Below are 21,021 nucleotides of genomic sequence, written 5' to 3'. Positions count from 1 at the left end.
CTTTGTTCTTGTACTTCTCACTCCCTACAACCAACAAAGTAGAGGGTCTAGTCTCTAGAGTTGGGAAATCTTTCTTTTGGTAGGTCAAGAGCTTTGTTGTTAGCCTGTCTCCTTGTATTTTTGCTTTCACTTCAGTCTTGGCCTTTTGATTTCTTACTTTCATGACATAAGGCATGCATTTGCAGTTTTTTTTTTTTTAATTTTTATTTATTTATGATAGTCACAGAGAGAGAGAGAGAGGCAGAGACACAGGCAGAGGGAGAAGCAGTCTCCATGCACCGGGAGCCCGACGTGGGAATTGATCCCGGGTCTCCAGGATCGCGCCCTGGGCCAAAGGCAGGCGCCAAACCGCTGCGCCACCCAGGGATCCCGCATTTGCAGTTTTGTTCAATCTCACATTGCAGTAGTATTTGACAGGAGGTTTGTTAAGAGTACTTAATCCTTCATACATTATTAGGTTTTTGTTTTCATTTGGTACTTTTCTTAAAATTTTGAGACTTAGAAACTCCTAGAAACTCCTTTCCTCAACTTAATTTACTATTTGTATTTTGGAAAGCCTTTATTGTTTATCTCTACTTTTGCTCAATAAATGATAGGTATTAGAATTCTGGATTATATAATACTGAAATTTCACCTAAAGTGGATAATCGAATTCATCCCTTGGGATATAGGGCAGTGTGAAGGAGATGAACTTTAGTAATCACACTTGGGTATTGAGTCATTACCCACCTGTATGAATTACTGAAGTTTTATGAGACTGTACCATCTGTTGAAACAGAAAGAGCAGCTGTGTTATAGGGACGTTGTGAGCCTTAAGTAATATAACTTGCAGTTTCTGGTACAGGCTCTGGTGTAGTGATTTAGTGAATACTGTGGTTCTCCCATCATTTTTTAGAAGAGCAAATTAAATCTCAAGGAGGTAGCATATATTGCTACCTATTCAAAATTCTGTAATTGTTGAGGTGAAAATTGTTCTCATGTCTCTCCTGATTTTACCTTTCAGAAGAATAATGGTAACTTATTCTGCCTACCCTTATATTTTTTTAGTACCTTATATGTATTTCCAAGGACCTACCATATATGAAGAGAAAAAGAGAATCTAATGTATTGCCCATTTTGGCAAACTTTTCGAATGTTAAATGAACAAAGACTAATACATAATGCAGTTCCTGTCTTAGGGAACTTGTTAGTGAGATGGACTTATATGTGGTAATTATGGGTGATATGCCTAGTGTAGTAGGGGTAGTAGTTTCCTGGGGCAGAGGAGGGAGGGTCATGAAGTATGGAAAGGATGCCATGATACTGGCAAAGGAGGAATGGGGTTTGTGGTAGTAGCAGCAGCAGCATATACAAAGGCCTGAAGGCAATGGAGAGTATGTCCTATTTATGAGAAGTTTGGGTTGTGTACACAGAATAAAGTAGTCATGGTCTGAGGAGAGGAATGTCTTCTGTGGTTATAGAAGAGAGATGGTAATTGAGATGTGTCTTAAATGACTGGTAGTATATCAGCAAGTAAAGATAGAATGGGTAGGATAACACAAATTAAAGTTATTTAGTAGAATATAAGTTACTATATTATAGGGACCTATGAATAGTCATATTGACTTGGCTACTTCTTACTCTTAAACTCTTGTACCACTCATAACTGAAACAGACAGACATCAACTCTTTCTGATAAATCATCAGGAAATTTTACGCATCTCATTAGAGGTTTTATGTAACAGGTATTTGTGTGTATGTGTGGGGGAGAAAAGGATAAGGGGGCAGTTTTTCCAGGCTTACCCTTGTAAGATACAATAATTTAAAATGGGAGGAATGGGTCATAAGTGGCTTTGAATATCACATATAATAGTTTAAAATTCATTCAGTAACTATTAGAGGTCCATCGTAACATTTTTGAACAAGAAACATGATACAGTGATGATTTATCTAGCTGATTTATTTAACCATTATAGGATAGAATTGGAGAGGAATGTGTCTGAAGCAATAGGATCACCTTTTTGTATAATTAGGACTGAAGTGATTAACACTTGAATAAGGAATGATGGTAATGGGAATGAAAGAAAGGGCAATGTGAGAGGAATTTATTAAAAAAGGATTGACAAGTTCTGAGAAGTGATTGAAGATAAGATTTGGAAAACAAGCAGGGCAATTAGGAATATTCATGAAATTTCATAGTTGAGTAACTGGAAATTCTTGATATTAGCAAAGGATAGGACATTTGAAGGAGAACTTGGGGGAGAAACAGAATACCGTTTATGTGATGTGATGTGAATTATATGATATACTTTAGAACATCAACGTGCCTTTTTAAAAATAATTTTTAAAATTATGGTTTCGTCTGTTATGAGACAGGAAACATGGTCTTGTATCAGTGCCATGAGTAGTGGAGACAGACTTGTATTCCAACTCACCTTTAATAATAAATATCATAAAGTGAGACTGGAAAGTAATCTTTTGGGATTTTGCTTTTGCTCATCCATAAGCTACAGATAGTAATACTTGCTTGCAGGACTGCTGTGTGAACTAAATAATATAATGTTTATGCATGCTGGCCCATTTTAGTCCTCAGTGTATGTTAGATTTCACTTCTTTAATAAAAGATGCTAGCCTTGGCTGGCACCTGGCACCTGGCTGGCTCAGTCAGTGGAGCATGCAACCCTTGATCTCAGGGTTGAGTTCAAACCCCACATTGGATGTAGAGATTACTTAAAAACAGAATCTTTAAAAAAAAAAAAAATGCCATTCTTACTCTGTTGTCCTACATTAAGATGGACACCACAGAATAATGCCTAAAACATTTTTGTTTTGCTGTTGAGCATTTCACTGAAATCATAGCCATGAGTATTGGCTGACTAAATACATGTATGATCAGCTTATAATTGGACTTAACTCAGAAGTCATAATTATTGCATGTGTAGGTGTAGTTAACAGCCTTCATTTCTGGTAAGTGACTTTACTTAGAGGGTATATGTTTATGTGAGCAAGACAGACTATTTCCTGGAAGGAAACTGTGGTCTCTAGCTCTTTATAATAATGTCACCTTTAATCTTGAACTCATGAGTGATGTCCTATACAGACTATTTTCTTGATGCAGTTACTTACAAGAAGTAAATGAATTCTCCTTTGAACTTGTTAAGACACCATAGACTGTCAGTAATATGGAAAAACTGGATATTGAATCAGGAATGTGAACATGTGTTTCAGGTAGAGAATTCCAAAGATAATGAAGATAGTATTCTACAAAGAGAAATTCCTGCCAGACAGTCTCGGCGAAGGTTTCGGAAAATTAATTATAAAGGAGAACGCCAGACTATTACTGATGATGTGGACATTAACAGCTATCTTTCTGTGAGTATATTTAGGGACATTTCATGGATCTTCTTTAATTTTTATTTATAGTATCTTTAATTTACACGTATTTTTAGTAATATCAATACTTACGGCTTAACATATAAAATTTTAGAGCAGGTAAATATATATAATTTTTTAAAATACTTGTGCTCAGTTGAGCTTGGTAGAAATGCTCTTCCAGTGGGAGTTTTGTTTTGGCTTTGGTTTTGTTTTAAATAATGTAAAAAAACATTCTTTCCATATCTTTTTAGACCTTATTTGTGGATTTTCTTGCCTTTTTATTGTCTGAATGAAATATAGGTAAGAGTTCTGAGAATTCAGGCAATAGACTTATTGGGAGATTTTTTTTCCTGATATGCTCTAAGGGATACAAAAGAAATGCATCAATTTTTTCCTTGTGGTGTGGGAGAAATACAAATATTCTGTGTCAGTGCAGAAACAAGCAAGTGTTAGTGATATGTTTTTACATGCAAATATTGAAGAAGGAGAAGCAGATGAAATAATTAGCTTTAGGTTTTGTAACACTAGAAGAAACATCAGCTGTTTCTCCAGAAGTCTTCAGTTTTGTAATTATAGTGAACTTCACTTTAAACTAAAAAACTTGAATCGAGAAGAAAGGCTAGGGGTTCCTGGGTGGTTCAGTGGATTAATAAGCATCTGCCTTCGTCTCAGGTCATGATCTCAGAGTCATGGGATTGAGCCTCTTGGGCTCCCTTCTTAGCGGGGAGTCTGCTTCTCCCTCTCCCCCTTAGCTTTCTCCCCTGTTTTCTATTTCTCTCCCTCTCTCTCTCAAATAAATAAAAAAATAAAAATCATTAGATTTGAGCTCTTAATTAGGAACAGTGCTCTCAGGTAGCTGATGTAATCTGTGAACATCTTACATCCTATTATATCTTGCAGGCTATTGCCCAGGATCTTTGAGTACATAACTTGGACCTTACATTCTCTTCTTCTTCTAATGCCCTTGTGTTTTCAAAGCATATATTAAAATAGAAAACAGCCTTTATAGCACAACTGTGTACTTTCTGAACTTTATCTCTTTCCATGGGAAGTCCCTTACGCTTAGGAAGTATGGTTTTGTATAATTCTTTCAGATCAGAGTTTCACTGGGAACATGGCAGACTTGCTGAAATTTGCGCTCATTAACATTCCAGTTGTAGTTTCTATATTCAGATCTTAACAGAAAAAAAAAAGATAAGAATAAGTCTAGGAGTATTTTATCAATTTTCAAAGAAGTCATGATCCCCCCAAAATATAAAAACAGTTTGAAGATTAATTGCAACAAAATTCCCAAAGGTATGTTTAATTCATTTGGTTGTCAAAACAGAAATTTCTCCTTCCATGTCAAGGAGTAAGGAGGATTATGTAGGAAGTTGTGTATAGTGAATAAGTGCTAAATTTAAGGCAACTCTAAGGATTTAGTTACATTTGCCTTATGTCATTGGTTCCATACATTCTAACAACAAAGAATAACATGAAATAGTCTCCTAATTTTTTTTTTACCACATCTAGAGGCACATAAACTTCATTTCCTGTTCCTATTATGAAATAATTTCTTTTTATATAATAAATTCCCCTATAATAAATTGATTTAAACTAACAAGTTTACAGTATTATACAAGTAATATGTGTCTGTTTTGGAAAGATTAAAAGTTAACTGACTAGTCATTCTGCCCAGTTATGTAACCATTGATGACATTTTATATATTCTTGGTAAAGGTTTTTTCACATAGATACAAATGTAAGCTTTTTGGCTAGCTTTTTAAGACTTAAATATATGATAACATTATAAAACTTAGTTGTGTAATGTGAGCATGTTTGAATGCTATTAAAAAATTTTGAGGGGGATGCCTGGGTGGCTCAGCAGTTAAGCATCTGCCTACAGCTCAGGGTGTGATCCTGGAGTCCTGGGATGGAGTCCCACATTGGGCTCCCTGCATGGAGCCTGTTTCTCCCTCTGCCTATGTCTCTGCCTCTGTTTCTCTGTGTCTCTCATGAATAAATAAATAAATAAACTCTTAAAAATTTTTTTTACATTGCTCTTGAGAGTGTCATGGTACTCCTTTATAATAATTGCCATAATTTATTTACTCCCCAGTATTTGATCATTTAGATTTTTTTAGTTTTTATTTCTTTAAACTAACATGCTAATTATCTTTGTGGTTACAGATGGACAGATATTGGTTTCTTTAGAAAAATTCTGGGAAGTAGAATTATTAAATTATTTTTAATTGTATTATTTGGTTTTCCTTATCCGAGCTAGAGTGCATAGTCTGTGTGTGTATTTTGATCATTTACTCCAGTCTCAGCTATGGTGTGTTCTTAGATTTTTTTGGTGTCATGTCATGAAGCCTAGGCAAATTCTGAATTTTCTGTACGTAACTGTGGCTTATGCTCCTGAGTCATTTACTTCTAATTCCCATGTGTACTGAAAGTTATCCTCTTAAGGATATGCTGGTTTCTTGTGTAGACCAGAAAGTGCAACAGGCACACTGCTTGATGATTGTAAGTGAAGTGTGGCATTGTTGAATTTAAAGTCTTGCATAGCTAGTTTTAAGTACTTAACCTACTAAGTACTGTCAGGAATTTGGCAGAGGGGAGAGCTCAAGCTGATTCAGGGTAGTTTATTTAACTATAAGACTGGGTTGAAAAAAAAAAAAAAAGACTGCGTTGAAAAAGGATTTTTGTTGATGTTACATAAATTCGCTATTTCTTGAAATAATAGTTTCTGCTTGCTTTTTTTTCTAACATGGATGTATTTCCGGAAATTTGGAAAGCATTTTAAGAGGTTTTCATTTACTTTTCATTAATGTTAGCAGTAGGTAAAAACTTGTATGTCTGACCAAATACCTACATATTGGGAGTTTGCTATATAAAGGATACTGTGTAGCAAAAATTTTAATTAGTATTTGTTAAAACATCCAGTAGAAAATTGGTTTTATGGCTACCTTAGAGTCTTTGAATTCTTTTGTTTTACTGTCAGCAATTTAGAGAGAAAGATCAAAAATCATTTCTTTTCTTCTAAACAGCAGTGCAGATTTGATAGTTTCTTTTTTCATTTCCTCACCATCGTCAACTTTTCCTTGCTAAAATGCTGAAGATCAGAAATTCTTAAAGATGTACAGAATTTTTTGTTACTGTTGTCTTTGTCACAATTATTACTAGTACACAATCTGTACATCAAAGTTTTAGGAAGACAAAATTTGCATATTTTATTCTCTAATCGAATGCTTAGGAGGATTGCAAAAGATGGTTTATTTTTATGAATTATTTTCATAGTTTTGTCATACATTGCTTTATATAAAGATGAGAGCCATAATTTTAATGTGCAAGTGAATGTTTTTTTTTCCTTAATGTTAAAAAGAGCATGTCTATAACAGTAACGTTTTTGAAACTCCATTGGGTATTGCTCTCATAGTTTTTAACAGATTTAAATGCTTTTGAATATTCTCAGTAAGAATATTTTAGATATTTGAGGAAGGTGTATTTCATATTTCTAAATAGCAAAAAGGTAATTGGAGTAATATTCAGTGAGTAAAATGGGTAATTATGCCAACTGAAAATAGTTTAGCATTTATATGAGCCATCTGTCTTGAATTCTTCCTTACGTACTGTATAATTGGGGCATTTCATCTAAACCCTCCATGATTTGGTTGCTGTACCTCAAAAAACGAAGATGGTAATATTAGGTCTGCCTATCTTATGGGGGGGTTGCTGAAGAACATGAAACATGTTATACACCCTTATAGTTTAATAAGTCAATAATATCTGTAGTTGCTTCCTCTCAAATGTTTCAAGATTTATATACTCCTCTCCTTTCAGTTTCCCTGTGTCATTGCCTTAGTGTTCACTGCCATTCTTTTTAGAACTGTTGTATTAGCATTAGGGTGCCTGGCTGTCTCAGTGGGTTAAGCGTCCAACTCTTAATTTCCATTCAGGTCATGATCTCAGGGTCCTGAGATAGAGAGGCACATTGGGTTCTGTGCTCAGTAGGGAGTCTCCTTGGGGTTCTCCCCCTCTCCCTCTGTGCCTCCCCCTGCTTGCAGTCACTCTCTAAAATCAATAAATAAAAACTTAAAAACTTCTCCCTCTGCCTGTGTCTCTGCCTCTCTCTCTCTCTCTCTCTCTGTGACTATCATAAAAAAAAAAAAAAAAAAAAACTTAAAAAAAAAAACTTCCCACAGTGATAGAAATAATTTATATCGGTTTCCAAATTGGTGATAGTAACTAGTGCCAAGTGGCTATTGAGGACATAAGATGTAGCTAGTATGACTGAGACTTTTAATTTAAAATTTTAATTGCAAATAATTGACATGTAAGTAACCACATGTGGCTACTAGTTACCATATTGGACAGCACAGATCTGAACTTTGTCCCCCTCTTCAACTTTATGTTTTTCTCTGTTCCTATGTATTCTCTGCTTTTTAGTCAAGCTGAACAAATTTGCTGACCCTTAATGGAACCATGTTTTTATTTATTTTCAGCTTTATTGAGATAAAATTTGCATATAACACTAAGTTTAAGGTGTACAACATGATTTGATATACAAACTATATTGCAAGGTGATAACTGTGTGTGTGTGTGTTTGTGTGTGTGTGTGTGTGTGTGTGTGTTGAGGGGTGAGAAACCTGTTTGTTTATACATCTCTTACATCTACTGTTCCTGTTACTTAGGATGATCTTTTATTCTTAGTTGTCTTGGCAAAATCCTAATCATCTACAAGACTCAGTTCCATGTTCTTGCATGGGAGAACTCCATGATTTTCTCCTGGGAAGGGGTAAGGTACACATCTCTGCATTCCCACAGTATTCCATATATATGCTTGTGACCATGCATTAGACTGCATTCTAATGGTTTCTTCAGATGTCCACTTCTCCCATCAGGGTATAACCTGCCTTGAAAATGGGAACCATCATCATTTTACCTTCCAAGCTTATTGCCTATCAAGGAAAGTAAGAGTGTCTTTTTTTCTATCAGATTGTTTAGGTTCCTGTGTTACTTTGGGCACATTGTATAACCTTCCTACTTCTCTTTTGATAATTAACCTATAGATTTGTCAAAGGATTAAATGAGAGATTTTATATAGAAGGTTCTGCCTAGTGTTTGGGGCTGTGAAAACCATTCATTATGTCAGCAGCTTCTATTCCTATTGTAAAACTTGGTCTTTATTGTTGCATATAAAATAGCTTTCCTATTTATCTGTTTCATACATTAATGTAAAATGTGTTTACCAAAATGTTTAAGTATATTAATACATTGAAAAACAAGCTAAAGAATTACAACAAAGGGAAAAAGAAAATCAATCTGGTTTGAAGTTAGGACAACCAGTGTTCAGCCTACTATTGCTCCTACCCCCACCCAGTTTTTTTTTTTTTTTGTAGTGTTTATTCACAGTAGCTCACTTCAAACAAGGCATTTTCATTGTCCAACCTTAAAAGATAAAGTGGTTATTAAATGCATATGAAAGTAATTGAAGTTGCTTTACTGTACACAACAAGTGGCTAGAATCCAGTTAAATGATGACAGGGCTGTCTAGCCAAAACTGATGACTGGTTTTGGAATTAACTGATTTGGAGGTCTTTTTTCTGTCAGTAGCTAGCAAGGCCAGTAGGTTAGTCCATATGTCTTAAGACGTGGATCACAAAGTAGTCCCCAGGATAGAGGAAGAAAATAGAGTTTATATTTATATGTAGTATTATCTTATCCTTTTAAATTTCTGGGAATGAGGTGCATGGGGGGCTCAGGTGGTTGGGTGTCTGCCTTTGTTTCAGGTCATGATCTTGTGGTCCTGGAAATGAGCCCCCACATCGGGTTCCCTGCTCTGCAGGGAGCCTTCTCCCTCTCTCCTATGCCCATGCCCTCTTTTACTCTCTTCCTCTTTTTTTTTTCTTTTAAAGATTTTATTTATTTGTTCATGAGAGATAGAGAGAGAGAGAGAGAGAGAGAGAGGCAGAAACACAAGCCAAGGGAGAATCAGTCTCCCTGCAAGGAACATGATGTGGGACTCAATCCTGGATCTCAAGGTCATGCCCTGGGCCAAAGTCAGACGTTCAACCACTGAGCCACCGAGGCATCCCAGCTGTCTTCCTTTTAAATAAATAAATAAAATCTTTAAAAAATAAAAAATTAAATTTCTGGGGATTTGTGTGTATTTCATAATGAACTCAAAATATTTTTGCTAGGAATACATATGTTTATAAATAATATGTTAGAAATGTATCTCAAAATTTTTTTATTTTAAAAAGTTTCAAGATCAGGTTGTTTTTAAATTTCTTCTTCATTTGGCACCAGTTAGTCCTTTTAGCTTTCTGGCCTCATTATCCCTTCATTTTTTCTCTCCCCCCTGGGAGGTTCTTAGAGACTTCTTTACCTAAGGTAATTCTGTCCTTTAACAAATCATTTTGAATTTTAATATTTGCTCCTTTTATTCAGAATGGTCTACTATGTCCTCCTGACAAGTCCTGCTCAGTTCCCAAGACATCATTTATTGATCTCTTTGGAGAGAAGTCTTTCTTAACATTTTCTATTCATAGAGTGCACTTCTCATTGGACCCATAGGGTGTTATATTTACATGCAGTGTGCTCATATAATTCCTCTGTTCCAAAGATAACAGAAAACAAAATGAATAACTTTAAGAATTTCTCAAATGTCTGTTTTTTACATAAAGTTGATTGCTCTGTTTTAAATAGTCTATAGTGGTAAACGTTTTTCAAATGTAATGATTCAAATTTTTAATGTTGATATTTATGTGAAGTTAAACGGTAAAATTAAGGCAGGACGAATAGGGAGGAAGTATCTTGGTTTCACTGAATTCAAGCATCAAGTATGACTTTATTTAACTTGAAATCGATCTCCAAAATATCAAAACATTTTCACTCACTTTTTTGGAAACATTATTGACCCACATATAAACAAGGACATTCTTTAAAGGTTTGAAAACTCTTGTTGGTATTTGGGTACTTCATTTATGAAATTAGAGTCTTTTTTATTCATTTTCCATTTTTTCTGTATTTTTGAATAATGAAGTATATGTATGTAGTGTGTGTTAACTTCCTCTTGATCCCATATTCCAGAGTAGACTACAGAATAATTTTTTCTCTCTTGTTCCCTATATTGCTTAGGGTGCTTTTTATATTCTTAGGTACAGCATAAGCTACTGGCCTTGTTTTTCTCTTTGTCCATCATAGCGCTTTCATATGAATGGAGCCATTGGACTCTTCCCAAAAAGACACCTAGAAAGAGGATTTCATGGCAACCTCATGCATCGTGGTTTTAAATTTAGAGGGCTTCCTTTTGCTCACCTTTCTTTACATATATATTTTTTTCTACCCAGTCCATTGTTCTAGGGAAATATAGCAGATGGTAGGCATGGTATGATACTCTAGAAGGTACTGTATGATTTTAGACATACAAATTATAATGGAGCAGCTCTTGCTCATTTGCTCCCTCTCTGATTGCACCTTACATTCCCTGCTTTTCTGCAGTGCTCATTGTTTTGTTTGGATTCAGAGCATATTTAGCAAGATTAAGACGTAATTGTCAGTACAACTGATTATTAGGACCAGATCATTTAACCGCCTTTTTGTTGGTGCACTGAATAGTGGGTATATTCTTCTACTTTCCCATGCATGTGACATCTTAAGTTTTTTAGCAGAATGTGTTTGGCTTTGTAGAGTCTGTGCATGTTTTTTTTTTTTCTTTTTTAATATTTTGTTTATTCATGAGAGACACACAGAGAGAGGCAGAGACATAGGCAGAGAGAAGCAGGCTCCATGCAGGGAGACCTTTGTGAGACTCAGCCCCAGGACTCCAGGATCCCACCCTGAGCCCAAGGCAGGTGCTCAACCACTGAGCCACCCAGGCATCCCTGTGTGTATTTTATATATATATATATATTTTTTTTTTTTTAAGATTTTGTTTATTTATTCATGAGCGAGAGAGACACAGAGAGAGGCAGAGTCATAGGCAGAGGAGAAGCAGGCTCCCTGCGGGGACTCCATCCCAGGATCAAGCCCTGAGCTGAAGGCAGACACTCAACTGCTAAGCCATTCAGGTGCCCCTGTGCGTGTCTTACTGATCAAGCCATTCCTGTGGTAAGAACTAGGATCCTGCCCCCTGACAAGTTCATTAGAAATTATAGGACTTTGGTCTAAACATGTGATTGCTGAAATTTCCTCTTTAGTCTGTTCATGCTGCTGTAACAAAATACTACAGACTGAGTGGTTCATAAATAACACATATTTATTTCTTAAAATTCTAGAGGCTGGAATTTTAAGACGAGAGTTCAGACATGTTTGGGTTCTGCTGAAGGCTCTCTGAGCTTACAGACTGCTGACCACTCATTGTCAGCTCACATTATGGAAATGGCTGTGGAGTTTTGGGAGGCCTCTTTTATAAGTGTACTTGTATACTAGAGCCATACTACCTTATACTAGAGCTCTGGACAGTGTATTCTCTATGATGCTCTGAATCTTAATTACAGAAGAGGACTTTTCTCTCTTATTCATGAGTATCTAACCTTTCCCAGGAAATTTCTGCGTCCCATTTGCCTTCTAGGAAGTAATAAAGAATTCTTGATAGGAAGTTCTTGTACCTACTTACAGGATCCTGAGTCCACAAAAAGAGAAAAAGCAAAGGGGTGATGATATATAATCAAGCTAAGGTCAAATGCTTGCCTGGAGCAGATTTTTTTTTTTTAATTGTGAAAAAAAATGCTCATTGTAGAAATGTAAAAACAAAGGAGAACATTAAGAAAGAAATTTGCTGTCATCCTCAATCCAGAGGTAGCTGCTGTTGCTAGCGACTTTTAAAAGTATCTTGATTAATTCACATCTTCTAATTTAGATAATGTTGAATATTTACATATCCTACATTTCTACTTCTCAGGCAACTAAATTTTTTGCCAAACATTATTTTTTTAGTAATATTTTACTGTTTTTTAGTAAAATTTAGCAATATTTTACTATTTTACTAATATTTTTAACAGCAATATTACATTATTTGAGTGTAACAATATTCTCATGTAGCTTCTGCTTTTTTTCCTGTTGGAGACAACTCATGAATAAATGGACTCTGATTATTTTAGGATTTATTTGTGAAAGTTAAATTCCTAGATTAAGGATATAAAAATTATTTTTAAGGCTCTGCATTAGTATTGCAACTTAGTCATTTTAAGGACGTCTGGGTAGCTCAGGTGTTTAGCGCCTCCCTTCAGCCCAGAGCGTGATCCTGGAGTCCCAGGATCAAGTCCCACTTCGGGCTCCCTGCATGGAGCCTGCTTCTCCCTCTGGCTATGTCTCTGCCCCTCGCTCTCTCTCTCTCTCTCTCTCTCTCTCTCTGTCTGTCTCTCATGAATAAATAAATAAAATCATTAAAAAAAAAGAAATTGTCTTTATCATTCACTTTTTATGAACTTCAATAGTGTTGGGAGCTCAAGGAGGGCAGGGCATGCTGTTTTATTGGCCTGGGGTACCTCTTCCTCTCTTAAAGGTGACACTAATTCTTATGGACCTGCCCAGGGAACCAGAATTGGAAACATTTTTTAACATACTTGAAGCACTTTATACAATAGTTGCTAAAGAAAGCTCTTTTGAAGATTTTTTTGAAGCATCTCTGTTATTAATGTATACCAGTGGTCCAAGGTAACGATTTTTAAGAGCATTCCAATTGGAAGAGATAATAAGTACTGAGACATAGCAAACAGATAAATGCTGATTGTTCTTGCCATTTTGTTTGATTTGTTACCTGTTCAGAAAACTGTGCTGATTCAGCATTTGGCTTTTATTGTACTAGAAAATGTAGTATTTAAAATTAGAGAAGTGATTTCAAGTTGATCTCAGATATATTCTGGGAATCTATAGATGGAGACAGTATTCTCAGTAGTTTCATTTTTTAAATAAGATTTGTTTTTTCAGTTATGTTTATATAGTGCTCTATTGTAATTATTGGGTAGACCTCATATTTTGAAGAAAATAATACTATTTTAAAACTTCACATTAGGTTTGCATATGGTAGGTAGCACACTTGACTGATTACATGTAGAGTGTATTCTTTATTTACCTATATGTGTATGTGAGTGAATGAGTGAAAAATACTTTCTGTGACTGTTTAGTGTAGGGGAAAGTGGAAGCATGGTGTGCCTTTTTATTGTTCCTTCGGTTTCACTGATTCTAATTATAGAAGCTTACATCACCTAAGTTGATGATGAAGGCTTCCCTCTCCTTTGCTTTTTCTTCCTCAATCACTCCCTAAGGAAGGGTCATATTTCATAGTGCTGATGTGTCCTGCTGGTAGCTGTAGCAGGATTTTCATCACCATGGTGCTGACCATTTAGTGGACATGTATGATAGTGTGCTGAAGCACACTCTTTCTTACAGAAGAACAGGAGGAGAATATTGATACTCTGGCTTCCCTTTTTTCAGAAAGGCTGAGCAATAGATAGAATGCAGTTTAAAAGCAAGAATTCCTGAGGGGCACCAGTAATTAGAATTAACCGTGTCTGATAACTTAATGAAGATTCATTTCAAATGTTCAAGTTAAGCAAGGGGTGATGAAGAGATGGGAAAGCTTGCTATGATCCTTTCAAAGGGCTTGTATGTTACCTCTCTGACATTTCAGTAAAGGGTCATTCATTCTCCAAGAGGATTAAAGTGTTTTTACTGTATATATCAGCACATTTAGCATTTTGTATTTTAAAGACTAAATACTTAAAACTAAAATGCAGAAATGAGTGGCCTGTTTATGTTGTTTTGTGAAACTACATAATTTTTCTTTTGTTCTTCACCTGCTTTTGAGTTTGGTTTCTCTAAGTTGTGATTATAGTATTTAATTGTGTAGATGAAGAATAAACAGTAACACTCTGCCTGAGATTACTATAAATTTGGTTTTTATTATTGTTGGTTGGTTGTTTTTATAATGTCTAGAATGTATATCCTCTGATAAGTTACCTTTATCCTGAATGACCTTTATTTCCCTCCTTTTCAGTGTTTTGGCTTATTAAGTAAAAACTCTATTTATAGTTTAATAACTATCAAACCTCATTTATGGCTTTCTGTGCATTATCTCAGATGTTTTGGGTTTTATTTTTGTTGAGAGATTGTTTATACAGTTAACATAAATTTTAATTATTAACTACACAGCATTACCTTTTTATAAAAAATATTTTGTAATGGTTTGAAGCTTTGCAGAGCCAACATATGTGGATTGCTTTATTTTATGAAGCCAAAGATTTCATCTTATGTGGCCTAGCATCATGGTGTTTCATATGCAGGGGAAATGTACTCTTAAATGGCTATCCTGTGGTGATGGTTCCTAGATAATGTGTAGATCAGGGCACTCTCCCTTGCTGTGATTACTTCATTTGAATTGGTAAGTTAATGGAATGAGATCACAGTAAAATTCTAAAAATGATAGAAGTGAAAAAGTGCTTATTCACCTAATCATATTTTTAGTTATTCGACAAATTACTATTCTCTTCAAAATATGTTAATTCTTTCATTAATTAGAAGCCTATGTCTTTTTTTTTTTTTTTTTTTTTAAGAAATCATGTGGTCCAGCATATCCTCAGAATGCTGGTGGATTCATAGGCTGAATGTAGGATTTGACCCGTGTTTCTTTCATGGTATTGTTGACACAGGGGGATTCTGCATGCAATGTTCACCATACAGTTCCCCAGAATGACAGATACTATGAGATGATTGGTAGAACAAGGAAAAGGATGATGTCATCTTCACTTAACAGTGCACACTAAAAGAAAAGACAGTTGTTCTTTTACTGAGTTCGTATTTACTACAGTAGTTTCCAACATATGGCATTTAGTGGATTGAATTTCACATACAGGGCAGCAGTTTCTTAAAGCAGCTAAGAGATGGCTCTCCCTTGCTCAGCTTGAGGCCCTCCTTTGTGTGCAATCAGCATGATTTATTATAAAATGGGAGGGAAATGACCATTATGATTTTGTTTTTGATTTGGTTGTAGTTTATCCTGTTGGTACCATACGTGGATGTAATTATTATCTGCCATTGAAACTGAAATACTCTTGAGTCATGTTACTAATGTATAAAAGACTTGTCTTAAAAATTATCTTTAAGAATTGTTTGGCTTCATTTACATAGAATATCTGCTATCATTTTTATATTTAAAAAAAATGAATGATTGCAATTAGACTTAATTTGTTCTTGAATGCTTACCATCGAGTTGAAACTCCAACCCATTGTAGTTTATTTAAAATAATTAAATTGAAAAAAATACATTGGTGTCTGAAAATCAACCTATATATGTTTTCCATGATTTATGTTTGGAAAGCTAGTCATGCTTATTTGTATTTTTGAGACTTAATTTTACATTTAAATGAAAATTTTTTTGCGTGTATTCTTTTGAAGTTTTTGCCAAAAATATAATTCTTAGATCTTATGGAAACCTAAGTTCATAAATGATCATGTATTTTGAAAACATGACTTGTTTTTGTCCAGAATAATATTTAGCTTTACTGAAGTTAACTGTAGTTTTATTAGTAAATTATGCTGCCATAATTCAGATTGTCAGCATACTGTTTTTCAGAAAGTGAGTCATACTTTGCCCAGAGGTGTATTGAAGAACTCTTCTTTTTTTTGGCTGGGGCTAATGACAAGATGTTTCTTTGACAGTGGAATTTTTTCTAATAACACCCATCTTTCAGGTAATAATTTCCCCTCCGAAGTTGCATATCTCTTGTCCTCAAAATAATGTTAAGTGAATGAAGCAAAATAGTTATGTTACTCTGCCTTGTTCTCTGATTGTGACTCTCATAATTTTGCTGTCTGGAGACATACTAAGCATTTTATCATTGGAAGCTATGTATTTTTTGGCCATTGGGAGGCACCGTTACAACCTTAAGTGCAAACTCTTGATGGGAGTATCTGCAATAGATTCCTTGTGGCAGATGTGTGAAGAATAAGGGTCAATACTAGAAGACTTGTGTTTTTAGATTGAACTGGGTGTGGCAAAATTTAATTTTTCTCTGGAATTTTTATAGAAAAATGATTGCTTTTTAGAACCAAGCTCAATTTTTAAATCAAGTGTAATAATTTTCATTTCTAATTCCTTTTAAGTTTTACTGGCATCCTGTGTCTTTCTAGGAATTGAGCGTCAGAGTGCAGGAAAATACCATGTTGCATAGGTTATTCTTCCTCAGAGGAGTTGGTACAGGCTGCATGCAGGTCGGCTATTATGCCTGGTGATGTTTTTCAGCTTTCCTTTGCAAAATGAAATTCTATTGTTTCAAATTAAATATACTATTTACATAAAAATCTTAGTAGCAGTTTTGATATTTTTAATGTTAATTTAAAGTATCCTGAAGGTTGTACCTTTTCAGAACAGTTATTTGATAAATAGGAAGTTTTGCAAGCAGAAACCCCTGAATTAGTAGTGTTACAAACACATATATGATGTCTGAGAAGAAGGCTGCCTTATGTATTTGTAATGCAAGTGTCTTACCAGAGCTAATTATTTTCCCTTGGGAGGACAATACTGTGTTAAATTTGAATAATAATAGGAAATATAGCTTCCCAAATAAAGCTCAGTATTAGTGCACAGAATAAAAAATCAAGATGGATTTTTAAAAACTGAAATAGAGAGGTGCTCTAAGCCATTTTTTTTCTTAAAGAATTTAGCTTGCTGACATGTCTCATGGAAGGGAGTATGTGTGCGTGTGTGTGTGTGTGTGTGTGTGTGTGTTTTCAGTAAATTGCTTTTTGGGCTACATCTGCAGATACAGTAGCCAATTGATCTAATGCAGTTTCTGAAGGCTTTCTATACAGGTGATGTCATCCTTTTAGCTCTATTCTCCTCCCACTCTCTTTCCTTCTTATTAGATATTTCATCTTACTGCAGAGCATGGAATCAATAGGAGCTTCTCCTTAGGGAGCTGCTGTGAAACTGGCAAGGACAGTAGGAATTAAGACACTAACATATAGTCTTGTTTTATAGAAGATGTAGTGTTTTTGTATCACCATCTATAAATTTTCAACCAGAAAAGCCAGACTTAGATCAACATTACTGTCTTACTGATGCATTGAACAGGAAGCATTACTGCAGAGCTGTAAATAGTGCATGTGGAAAGAGAAAATTTTAATTTTGGAGATTTTCAGGCATTTCTCCAGGACAGACCTGTTAGAGCATATATATCTTCCAACTACCATCGGTTCATTTTTTTTTTTTTTAACCTTTGGTGATTAAGAAGATGAAGAAACTTTCATTTTAAGGATACAGTGTTCTGGTTTGCTTCTGATGCAGAAGAATTACTGCAGTGCTTGCTCTACAGAATGAAATAAGTTGAAGAAGAGACAAAGCTGCATTACAGAGAGGAAAGGTTTCTCAGATCCAGGAACACAGATTTGGTGCATGTTGCCTTATTTACTTTGACTGATACTGTATTAACTGTTATGTTACCACTGTGCATGTCTGTGCCAGGTGCCTGAGGAAGCATGTATATGTCTGTATATACTGAGCCAGAAATGTAAACATCTTGATTTACTGTGATTTGCCTGTTAAAAGTGAATGTTGTGATGAAAACTGTTGCAGTTATTTAGAACAATACTCTGAGCTACTGAAAGCTCCTGATTTCAGTTTGAAAGGGATTTGGAGAAGCTGCCTTTATATAACACTGCAAATGGCGTATGATATGTAAAAAAGAAACTTAACAGAATTTTGTCAACATACTCATCCGTGTGGCTCTGGTTTGAAAAGGAAACTACCCTTTCCAGCCCAGGAAATGGCTTTTCTTGTTCGGTGTTATGCCAATTGTCTTCAGCCATGGGCCTCCAAAGTAAGTAATGTTTATTATTTCCTTGGAGATGGGTATAGTTATTAAATTTAAATTCTACTACTTTGAATTGTAAATTAGCTTTATTGCGCTGTTATATTTTCTAAACTTTAAAAATAAGAATTCAAAAGCAATCTAAAAAGCTCAATCTCATGGCCATTTTGTTTTTCAATTTAAGGGAATCTGTAAAATATCCTAATGTACCTCCAAGAGGATTTGAAAAAATACCTTCATAATAATCTATAGACTTAAAATGTAATGCATCTGAGGTGGACTGTCTTCAGACTGAATCATTTGGTTATGGCTATTTCTGTACTTGTCTCTGAGTATGCTCTTTAACTTGACTGTATTATAATGCCTCCTTATCTTAAATGGTTGATGTATTGAGCAGTGTTAGTCTGATCTCTAGTTTATACTATACAAGTTTTTATTATACAAAAATTTTAGGAAGACAGGGTAATAACTCCATCAGTGAAGTAATATGAAGAAAATACTATGAAAAGTATATGAAAAAAATTTTATGACGTTCTTAAGCATTTTAAAAATAGTAGTAAGTGAATCATTAGCTTGAGACTTTTTAAGATAGCATTTGTTACATTTGTCATTTTTTTAAAGCAAACTAATCACAGAAAAGCAAAATGCTACATAACAGGACATGCTAGGTTTTAAGAAAATATACAATATAATTTAATAAATTGTATTGTTTATAGTGGCTGTTTATATAAATATGAAATTTGATGCCACTCAAGTTATGTTTCCTGTTATGTAAATTTCAAGACAAAAATAGGAAAGTATGAATTTTTAGTTTTTTGTAAAGCTGTTTTCGTAAACACTTTAATTGTAACATAGACTGTGTTAAGATTTCTTTATGGTTCTGTTGAATAGAGACAGGCACAATAGAGGCATTTCCTAGGATGGAATCATGTCTTTGTTTAAAGGTAGTCCGTCCTAGTGATGGTGACTAAGGGAGAAATACTGTGGTAGTGTCGTAGTGTGCTGTTTTATCTGAAAGATAGCTCACTGTATATCTTTCTAAACACAGCTCTAGAAAGACATTTAAATTCACTATTCATTTAGCAACAACTGATTGACATGGAAAGAGATAGAAAGAAACATAGGTATATGCTTCATTTGTACTATCCAATAAGGCATGGGTAGCCTCCATAGTACAAATGCCACCTGTGGGGCCCATGCTTTGCTGATGCTTGATAGTGACACTACTAAGATTTAAAACCTGTAGAAAGGAAATGGATGAGACCAAGTGAAAAAGCTTCAAAGAAAATAAAGAATGAGATACAGGGGTTGTTTAGAATACCAATCAAAAACAGCCTTTGGTGGTATTAGTAACCAGCTTTTGATTTAAGATTTAACAAGTATAGAAGAGCCAAGGGGGATTTAAAAAATCAGATTCTAAGGTTTGATCAAATGCCAGCAAATACTATCTGAGCAGAATTCTGTGACTGGTGCTTGAATATGTAAATTAAGTATTTGTAAAAGAGTATGTATGGCTCCTTTTCCTCCCTCCCCCATCTCTCATGTTACTACTGATGGAATTTTCACTCTGCATTATGATTATAAACACATTAAACCTGTGATTAATTTTTCAAACTTGGTACTTTTGGTTTTCCAGTACATCTTACTGATTTTATTTATTCATGTATTTGCCCACGGTACTACGTGGATTCATTACTTCTGAATTTATTTTCTTGATGGATTAAGTAGTTCTAGGAGCAAGAGGAGGATGGAAGAGGAGGAGATGCACTTTAAGTGCTTGTATGTTCAAAACTGCTTTACTCAATATTACTTTTAAATATAATTGTTTCGTTGTATATAAAATAATAAATCTAAGGTCTTTTCCTTTTAGCACAATGAAAAAGTTAATGCACTGTCTCTGGCATCCTGTTGGTGTTGAGAAGTCTGGGCTCCTTATAATTCCTGATTCCTTTGTTAAGTAGTCTGTTTTTCTTCTTTTCAGTGATTAATTGTGTTTTGTTTTGTTTGGGTTTTACTTTTTATTCTTGATGTCTTGAAGTTTTCCTATGGATTATCTATTTTTTTTGTTTTGTTTTGTTTTTGCTACTTGAAAGTTTCTCTCCAGCTAAAGATTCCAATTGGTCTTCAGTTATGGGAAATTTATTTTTTGAAAACCTCAACTCTTTTCTTACTATTCCAGATGTGGACAGATATGGACAGATCCATATCTGTCCACATTATCTCTAAACATTTCTTTATTTTTACTCCATAAATTTCCAGTTGGATCATCTAGCTCACTGACTGATTCTCCCTTTGTGACCAGTTGCCATAAATGTAATCACTATTAATCATTTTTGAAATCTCAAGTGATGCTTTTTCACAGCCACTCTTGTTTAATAATTTGTTCTCATTTCATAGATGCCATTCGTTTCCCTCATTGCTTAGCTCTTTCTTCATATTTCAAATCTTAGTTGAATGTGTTGGAATTTTTTTAAAGAGATTGATACTCCTGGAGTGATTGAGAGCTCACCTTCCTCATCTGTTTAAGTTGCTTACCCAAAGTGACTGTTTACTGGATGGGAGAGGTATCAACACTATGCCTTCTTTTAGGTGCTCCTATGGTTACTGGTCAAGGAAGTGTGTTCTTTTTCATTTTTCCACACAGCTAAATCTATGGGTCATTTTTTGGCCCTTATTACACTACCTGTCTGTGGCATTTGACACAGCTCATCACTCCCTTCCGGATACACTTTATTCACACCAAAAGTCAAAGTCTTAGCCGTGACTCACTAGACAGTATGTGACTCTCTTCCCATTACCTTCTTATACACTCCTCCCCATTAAGTGCAGCAAATCTAGTTTCCTTGCTTGTCCTCAAAGTTGACAGCACTCT

General features: G+C 34.9%; 1 protein-coding gene across 9 annotated transcripts in view; it reads left to right on the top strand.

The window, feature by feature from the left end:
- Positions 1 to 21,021, top strand: part of RAPGEF6 (Rap guanine nucleotide exchange factor 6) — a 190,780-nt gene that overhangs the window by 69,795 nt on the left and 99,964 nt on the right. For 7 of the 9 annotated variants that reach the window (XM_025432804.3, XM_035696864.2, XM_025432808.3 and 4 more), the window contains exon 6: positions 3,208 to 3,351. The exons of 1 other annotated variant lie outside the window; for it this stretch is intronic. In XM_025432804.3, the coding sequence (XP_025288589.1) occupies positions 3,208 to 3,351 (144 nt within the window). Of the gene's footprint in view, positions 1 to 3,207; positions 3,352 to 17,143; positions 18,159 to 21,021 lie in introns of those variants that run through there. One more of the 9 variants, XM_035696867.2, reaches the window with a different exon arrangement.

The sequence above is a fragment of the Canis lupus genome, chromosome 11 (assembly GCF_003254725.2).
Source record: "Canis lupus dingo isolate Sandy chromosome 11, ASM325472v2, whole genome shotgun sequence".
Classification (NCBI taxonomy): domain Eukaryota; kingdom Metazoa; phylum Chordata; class Mammalia; order Carnivora; family Canidae; genus Canis; species Canis lupus.
This window is presented reverse-complemented; position numbering and strand designations above follow the sequence as displayed.